Source organism: Thalassophryne amazonica, chromosome 7 (genome assembly GCF_902500255.1).
Source record: "Thalassophryne amazonica chromosome 7, fThaAma1.1, whole genome shotgun sequence".
Lineage (NCBI taxonomy): Eukaryota > Metazoa > Chordata > Actinopteri > Batrachoidiformes > Batrachoididae > Thalassophryne > Thalassophryne amazonica.
In genome coordinates this window covers 4,026,646-4,035,922 of record NC_047109.1, presented here as the reverse complement: position 1 = coordinate 4,035,922, position 9,277 = coordinate 4,026,646, and the positions used below count along the sequence as shown (strand labels likewise).

The 9,277-nt window shown below is 37.2% G+C and overlaps 1 protein-coding gene across 2 annotated transcripts in view; it reads left to right on the top strand.

The window, feature by feature from the left end:
• Window positions 1-1,804: 1,804 nt before the first annotated feature.
• Window positions 1,805-9,277, top strand: part of prune (prune exopolyphosphatase) — a 38,083-nt gene continuing 30,610 nt past the window's right edge. The window contains exon 1 of one of the 2 annotated variants that reach the window (XM_034173733.1): window positions 1,805-1,943. In XM_034173733.1, the coding sequence (XP_034029624.1) occupies window positions 1,905-1,943 (39 nt within the window). In that variant the 5' untranslated portion in view covers window positions 1,805-1,904. The remainder of the gene's footprint in view (window positions 1,944-9,277) is intronic. The other variant, XM_034173732.1, reaches the window with a different exon arrangement.

The following is a 9,277-nucleotide window of genomic DNA, read 5'->3' as shown; positions in this document are numbered from 1 at the left end:
GAAGGCTCTGCCTCCCATTCTACTCTTACAAACCCTAGGAACTACAAGTAAGCCTGCAGTCTGAGAGCGAAGCGCTCTATTGGGGTGATATGGTACTATGAGGTCCCTAAGATAAGATGGGACCTGATTATTCAAAACCTTATAAGTAGGAAGAAGAATTTTAAATTCTATTCTGGAATTAACAGGAAGCCAATGAAGAGAGGCCAATATGGGTGAGATATGCTCTCTCCTTCTAGTCCCCGTCAGTACTCTAGCTGCAGCATTTTGAATTAACTGAAGGCTTTTTAGGGAACTTTTAGGACAACCTGATAATAATGAATTACAATAGTCCAGCCTAGAGGAAATAAATGCATGAATTAGTTTTTCAGCATCACTCTGAAACAAGACCTTTCTAATTTTAGAGATATTGCGTAAATGCAAAAAAAGCAGTCCTACATATTTGTTTAATATGCGCTTTGAATGACATATCCTGATCAAAAATGACTCCAAGATTTCTCACAGTATTACTAGAGGTCAGGGTAATGCCATCCAGAGTAAGGATCTGGTTAGACACCATGTTTCTAAGATTTGTGGGGCCAAGTACAATAACTTCAGTTATCTGAGTTTAAAAGCAGGAAATTAGAGGTCATCCATGTCTTTAGTATGTAAACAGGTTATTCCTAATGATTCAGAAACCGGAATATTGACCTTATCCTGAATAGTAACAGCATGTAAACGTAGCCACTAACTCTTTCCAAACCCTGGAACACAGACAACAAACTACAACAGACTAAAATGTTTTTTTCCTCCCAAAATGAGACGTCCTGTGTTCTTTCTGAATGACATTGATGCTGACGTGCAGCAGCCGGCTGAGCTCAGCTCAGAGGTACGGAGAGACATTCGTGACAGTTAATGTCTGAAAGGAAATGCTTTTGACAAAAACTACAGCTTTTGTTTATTTATGTCCAGAGTTTAAGGATCCAGTGACCAATTTCATATTTATTTACTTTAAGACTCAATAAAATGTTGTTGACATAGAAAACCTGTAAAGCTGACTTTGAGTACACAGAAAATTCACAGGAGGTATTAATAAGGGAACTGATAAGGAATCAATATTGATAAAATCTGCGTTTTGTTCCGCTGGACGCTGGGTATATAAAATAATTATTTTATAATGGATTCATCATTTACTCTGAGTTTGGCTGTTGAAAACACCTCTAATCGCTTCCAGAATCAGAGGACTGTTTCAGCTGGAGCATTTTTTTTTTCTGTTTCCTGCACTGCATGAGGTGGAGAAAGCATTTGGAATCATTTGTGATATTTATATTGTAATCACTTGGTAAAACAGTTGCATGTTCATTCCTTCTTATGAGCAGCTGTAAAAGTATGTTTATGATCGATTTTTAACATCTCGTTATAATCCTTCAGATGAGCTGCGCTTTGATGCGCTGATGCGATCACTTGCACTCACACACACTGTTTTTAATTGTTTGTGCACCATTCATGTGAAGATCACATAATTAATGCATGGCGGAGATTTTGAACATTTCAAAATTTTCTCTGCTGGTGGTCTCACTTTCAGACCTTTGGACTTCAGGTCTAACTTGCCTCATTTGTCCTCATGGTCCCACCACGAGTCTTTGACTAAAGTTTGAGGACTAAGTCTCAGTCTGTCTCCCGTCGCATGGCTTCAGAAAACCGGGCGGTTCGTCTGAAGTGCATTTTAAAGAACGGAACAGGAACAAAGTGGTTCCTCAAAAAGTCCGACAGCACCTGAACGCATCGTCACAAACGCGGTGGTCCCTGAAGGCAGCGTCACCTTTAACCTTACCCACAAAGCACTGCGCGCGGATGGCGGAGTGATAGGAGTCGCAGCTGTGTCCATTAACCGTTAACCGGCGGAACCGACAGCTGACGGCGGCGACATGGAGCCGTTCCTGTCCCGGTGTCGCGCGGAGCTTCAGGTAAAGCAGCTGATTCGACAAATGAAGCTTTCAGCTCCTCAAACATCGTTCTACTACAGCGACATCTAGCGGAAGAAATTGTACATAGCAAGCAGTAAAAAAAAACCCTCAAAGATACTAAACATTTCTATGATTTACATGTAAACCCTCAGCTGTGCAGTATTTTATCTCCTTTGCAGTAACAGTCGTTGGTCTTAATATCTGTGTTGGAATACAAACGTGCAATAACTGTTCTCTGTCCCCAATAACCTGAGACTTTATAATATATTTTTATTAGGAGCGCAAAGTAAGAAATGATCCGTTTTACACTGTTATACCTTTACACGTTTTATATTTATTCAGTCTAGAGCTCTGCACAAGAATTCTTATGGACCCAAACCACCATAAAGTCTCTAATCTACTCAAGTAATGACAACATGAAAACGTTTTGTAAATTGTTGCAAATTTATTAAAAATAAAAACAAAAATACCGTATCCTGTTACAGTGCTTTTTGTTTTATTAAACGCAAAAGATATTAGTGATGTAAATAAGAGAATATCTGATTTTATTTGGACAGGCAGAAAACCTAAGATTAAAATTGATGTATTACAACTCCCAAAAGGACAAGGGAGCCGGGGCTTACCAAACATTGAAAACTGTGTACTCTCTATACACGCACAAGTCATATCCATGTGGACCTGTGGAGATTTAGGGATGCCATGGCTTGAGATTGAAAAAACGCTTTGTGAACCTGCCTGTCCAATAAATCTTTTACATAAACCAAACAAGGAATTGCCAATCATAATTAGGGATCATTATTTAATTAACAGTGCTCTCAGATCATGGAACATTTTGAAAAAAATGTATGGAAAAAATCTGAAACTATCCACTTTGATGACACTGGTGGATAACCCAGACCTGAAGGCAGGGGGTGATGGTCCCAATCTCAAGGCATGACAAGAAGCTGGCATTAGGAGGATGCACGATCTATGGGACAATGGAAAATTGAAATCATTTGAGGGCTTGCAAAACAAATATAATATTCCTTCTTGAGACTTCTATAAGTATCTTCAAGACTTAGACTGTCAAAAACAGTCATTTTATTTCAGAATTCTATTCTGAGCTCCAAATTTAAAAAAAGAATCGGTTTAAATATCTACACCTCTCATGGAACTTGGTGCTTAAAACGACAATTGAGGATGATGCTTGGGAAGAAATTTTAATATTGCCTTAAAAAATATCAGTATGTAATCGGTACAAGGAGATGCAATATAATATATTGCATAATGTTTATATTTCTCCTTATATCTACAGCAAGTTCACCCCTGGAACGTCCCCAAATTGTCCTAAATGTAAATTGACTATAGGAACTAGATTTCATTGTTTATAGGAGTGTAATATAATACAGTCATTCTGGAAGGCGGTGTGCGCACAGATCAGCACTGTAGTGGGGCAGAAATTGTCTCCCAGCCCTCTGCTATGTCTTCTGGGACTGATACCTGTAGGCCTTAAAGCTCACAAAGACATCTTACAATTCCTCCTGATGCTGGCTAGAAAGACTGTAATGTCCAAATGGGTTGGTGGTGATGCCCCTTCCATTCAAATGTGGAAAATTTAATTTCTGAGATAGTGACTTTGGAACGTTTAAGATATCGTCTTAATGGTAAAGCCAACCTGTTTAAAAAATGGGAGCATGCTCTGGACTGTCTGCAAATCAAAAGATTAGTGATTTGAAATTGCCAACAAATTTGTACTTTATTTTTATTTATTTTTTGGTAATTGCTGTAAACATCCTCAGACTACTGGCTACCAGTCAGTTGCTTGTATACATGTACTGTGCTGTTCTGTTTTTTGTTTTGTTTTCATTTGTGTGTTTGTAATAAGGAAAAATGTTTAATAAAAATAATAATTAAAAAAATAAAAATAAAAATGCAAAGAAATGACTTGTATGTAAGTATTCACAGCCTTTGCTCAATAATTTAATTTCATTAATTTATTTAATGCATTAATGAATGAGTGAATGAATGGTTTATTCAGCACGCACGAACAAAATCTCTCATTTACAAAACAAGAAAAAACTAAAATTAAAACATATAGAACAAAACACAAACAATTGACCGATTTAGTGCGGCTGAAAGGGTGTGGGCAGAAGAAGAGGCTTCTAAATGCCCACCACGTACATCAGGTTCTATGCACTAACAAAAAACAAATACCGGTCAGTAATGTAACGCAGTGAAACAAACAAACTAATACAACAGACAAACAAACAGAAAATAGCCACACAGGCAATTTACTTAATTACTCAAACTATAACAAGTTAATATATTATTTTTATACAGTCTTTTAAAACAAGCCAGTGTACTGGATACTTTAATCCAATCTAAACAGTCATTCCACACTCTAACACCCTTTACAGAAACGCAATGACCTTTAGCAGTAGTTCAAATCTTTCTTCTATCAAACACCAACGATCCACACAAATTCTAACTGGACTCTCTCATTTTAAATAGCTCCTGGACATGATGAGGCAAGAGTCCATTTTTAACTTTATACATTATCTGTTTTGTAAAATAATCAACCAAGTCATAAAATTTCAAAAACTGAAGACGAACAAACAATGAATTTGTTGGTTCACAATATGGTTTTTTACTTATCACTCTTATAGCTTTTTTGTAACAGAAATATTGGATTAGTAGTTGTTTTATATGTATTTCCCCAAACTTCAATGTAATGTGTCATATAAGAAACAAGTAATGAGTGATACAATGAAACCAACAGATGCTGGGGGAGAAAGCATTGAGCTTTGTACAAAATAGCAATAACTTTTGATATTTTAGACTCAACATGTTTTATATGAGTTTTCCAACAGAGCTTATCATCAGCAAAAACTGCAAGAAATTTAGTTTGAGGTACAATTTCAGTTTCAGTGCCATTCAATGATAATTTACTGTTTAAATTTCTCGGCTTATTTCCAAATATGATGCACTTAGTTTTACCGAAATGAAGTGATAATTTATTAGAGTCAAACCAATATTTAAATTTTTGCAGTTCCCTCTCCACCAAGTCCAAGAGCTGTCCCAAATTATCCCCACTACCAAACACAGTTGTATCATCAGCAAACAAAATACAACTCAAAGACTTAGAAACCAAACCTATATCATTGATATACAACAAAAATAATAATGACCCAAGGACTGACCCCTGGGGCACCACACACGTAATCCTCAAAAATTCTGATTTTATCCCACCAAGATGAACACACTATCTATTACATAAATAACTACCTATCCAGTTAAAGGCCAGTCCTCTAATACCATACATCTGTAATTTTTCCAATAATAAAGTATGATCAATGGTATCAAATGCTTTCTGTAAAAAAAAAAAAAAAAAAAAAAAAAAAAAAAGGCGATTTGTAACTTGTTCCACAAAGTCTATTAAAGCCAAAGAAGTTGTTCGATTTTTTTTTTCTGAAACCATACTGCTGTTCATTAAGTATATGATGTTTTTCGATAAAATTGTTCAACCTCTTTACAGATATTTTTTCCAGAATTTTAGAAAACTGTGGTAACAAAGAGATTGGCCTATAATTTAAAAAAAACGTGTTTATCACCAGATTTAAACGATGGTATCACCTTAGCAATTTTCATTCTGCAGGGAAATTTCCCATTCATGAGTGACAGATATGTTAAAGGTTTGATAATACAGTCAATAATGTTCTTAATCAAAACCATATCAAAGCTATCGACATCAGTGGATTTTTTTCCCCTCAGTTTTGTGAACTACATTAAAAATTTCTTTTTCATCCGTTTCTCTAATAAACATTGAATCCTTAATTTTATTAATTAATTTACAGTTGTCCATAGAACACTTTGTCGTAGTTATAATTGAGTTTGATAAATTTTTACCAACATTAACAAAATAATCATTAAAATAATCAGCAATACGTAATTTTATTTCCTTTTACAATTTTATCAGAGTCTATATAAAAGTAAGATAAATAATCTTTAACAACTTTTATCTTTTTAATGATTTCACTTAAGAGCTTCCAGGTTCCCCTAATGTTAGTTTTGTTTTTCTCTAACAAATCGCAGTAATGCTGCTTCTTACACAATCGCATAATGTTTGTTAATTTATTTTTATATGTCTTATATTTCCTATCGACTTCATTAGTTCTAAATTTAAAAAAATGCTTATATTATATTATTATTATATTATTATATTTTACATGCATTCAGGAGTCCCTTTGTTACCCAAGGTTTATCAGTCCTTTGTGTATCTCCGGTTTTAGGCACCCACAGACAATGTTTATCATACAGATTAGATACAATAGATATAAAATAAATGATTCATCGACATCATCACAATAAATTTCACACCAATTCTGGCACAATAAATCCCTTCTGAGGTTCTCAATATTAACATTGGTTATTTTCATAATAAAATGTGCAGTTTTTGTTTGGTGCACGCTGTCCACTGATGATTGAAAGCTACAAAAATTGGCAAGTGATCACTGACATCGGAAATAAGTATTCCACCAGTTATATTCCTACAATGGCATTTGTTAATATGTTGTCAATGAGTGTTGATGTGTTCACAGTTATCCTGGTTGGATGTGTGATCACAGGATATAGACCCATACAAAACATAGAGTTTATAAAGTCAGTTATTTGTAATTGACCATAAGGGTTTAAAAAAATCAATATTAAATTCTCCACAGACAAACAAAAGCTTGTCATTATTAATTGTGTTGTACATGACAGTCAGTCTGTCCATAAAAGTATTGATATCTGATCCTGGAGCTCTAGAAACGCAGCTTATAATTATATATTTTAATTTTTTTTACATTTATTTTTGTCTGTAACACATTCCATGATATTTTCCAAGGAAAATGACATACCATGTATAATTTCACATTGGTGATTAGAACTTACGTAAAGTGCCACACCACCACCTCATTCTTCCTGTTTATTGCAAAAAAAAGTCATATCCCTCAAGCTGAAATCATCCTCTAGCTCCTCTCTCAACCAAGTACCAGTAATTGCTATAATTGAAAATTGCTTATTAGATATTCTTAAACAGTCCTGAATTCTGAAAAATTTTGTAAGGAGCCAATATATTAATACAGAGTCAAATCACAACAAAGTTGCCTCAAGGTGCTTCACACAAGTAAGGTCTAATCTTACCAACCTCCACAGCAAGAACACAGGTGACAGTGGTAAGAAAAAACTCCCCCTGATGATTTGAGGAAGAAACCTCAAGCAGACCAGACTCTAAGGGGTGACCCTCTGTTTACCCAACAATACTTTGTTGATGCACCTTTGGCAGCAATTCCAGCCTGAAGTCTTCTTTAATATGATGCTACAAGCTTGGTGCACCTATCTTTGGGCATTTTGGTCCATTCCTCTTTGCAGCACCTCTCAAGCTCCATCAGGTTGGATGGGGAGCGTCGGTGCACAGACATTTTCAGATCTCTCCAGAGATGTTCAGTCAGATTCAGATCTGGGCTCTGGCTGGGCCACTCAAGGACATTCACAGAGTTGTCCTGAAGCCACTCCTTTGATACCTCGGCTGTGTGCTTAGGGTCATTGTCCTGCTGAAAGATGAACCGTCACCCCTGTCTGAGGTCAAGAGCGCTCTGGAGCAGGTTTTCATCCAGGATGTCTCTGTACATTGCTTAATCCTCAATCCTGACTAGTCTCCCAGTTCCTGCTGCTGAAAAACATCCCCACAGCATGATGCTGCCACCACCATGCTTCACTGTAGGGATGGTGCCTGGTTTCCTCCAAACATGACACCAAAGAGTTAAATCTTTGTCTGATCAGACCAGAGAATTTTGTTTCTCTTGGTCTGAGAGTCCTTCAGGTGTCTTTTGTCAAACTCCAGGTGAGCTGCCTTGTGCCTTTTACTAAGGAGTGGCTTCCGTCTGGATATCTACCATACAGGCCTGATTGGTGGATTGCTACAGAGATGGTTGTCCTTCTGGAAGCTTCTGTGCACCGAGGAATGCTGGAGCTCTGACAGAGTGACCATTGGGTTCTTGGTCACTACCCTGACTAAGGTCCTTCTCCCTCGATTGCTCAGTTTAGATGGGCAGCCAGCTCTAGGAAGAGTCCTGGTGGATCTGAACTTCTTCCATTTACAGATGATGGAGGCCACTGTGCTCATTGGGACCTTCAAAGCAGCAGAAATGTTTCTGTTCCCTTCCCCAGATTTGTGCCTCTAGACAATCCTGTCTCAGAGGTCTACAGACAATTCCTTTGACTTCATGCTTGGTTTGTGCTCTGAATGTCAACTGTGGGACCTTATATGTAGACAGTTGTGTGTCTTTCCAAATCATGTCCAATCAACTGAATTTACCCCAGGTGAACTGAGCTCAATTTTGAGCTTCATGACAAAGACTGTGAATACTTACAGTGAGGCAAATAAGTATTTGATCCCCTGTTGATTTTGCAAGTTTTCCCAACTACAAAGAATTTAGAGATCTGTCATTTTTATCGTAGGTTCACTTCAACTATGAGATACAGAATCGAAAAAAAAATCCAAAAATCACATTGTATGATTTTTAAATAATTAATTTACATTTTATTGCATGAAATTAGTATTTGATCCAATAGAAAAACAGACCTTAATATTTGGTACAGAAACCTTTGTTTGCAGTTCCAGAGCTCAGACGTTTCCTGTAGTTCTTGACCAAGTTTTCTCACCCTGCAGCAGGGATTTTGGTCCAATCCTCCATACAGATCTTCTCCAAATCATTCAGGTTTGGAGTTTCAGCTCCCTCCAAAGATTTTCTATTGAGTTCAGGTCTGGAGACTGGCCAGGCCACTCCAGGACCTTGAAATGCTTCTTACGGAGCCCCTCCTTAAGCCCCTGTCACAGTGGCGTATTCGTAGAGCTGCTCATTGCAGCATTGTGTTTCATTTAAATACACCCGAAATACGCGCGTACTCAGCCTTTAACAGTGTTCCTTCATACTTGCAGCTGCGTGTGTTCACGTTTTAATGTGTGCACACAGTCGCGTGTGCCATGCTGCACCAGTTTCAGTGCTGTTTTCTGCCTCTGTGGAAGTGTGCTGTGTTCTCTACTGCACGGTGTGGTGCAGCTCAAAAACAGAGTCATTTAACATTATTATTATTATTTTTATTTTTTTATGCAGCGAGTGCTCGTTTATTTTAGAGTCATAGCTCTTTGATCAGACTGATCGATCAGGTCGTCTGATGAGCGCACCGACATGCAGCAAGTGCGCTTTTATTTAAGAGTCACAGCTCTGAGTAGACACACAGAGAGAGAGAGAGAGAGACAGAGAGAGAGAGAGAGAGACAGAGAGAGAGAGAGAGACACACACACACAGACA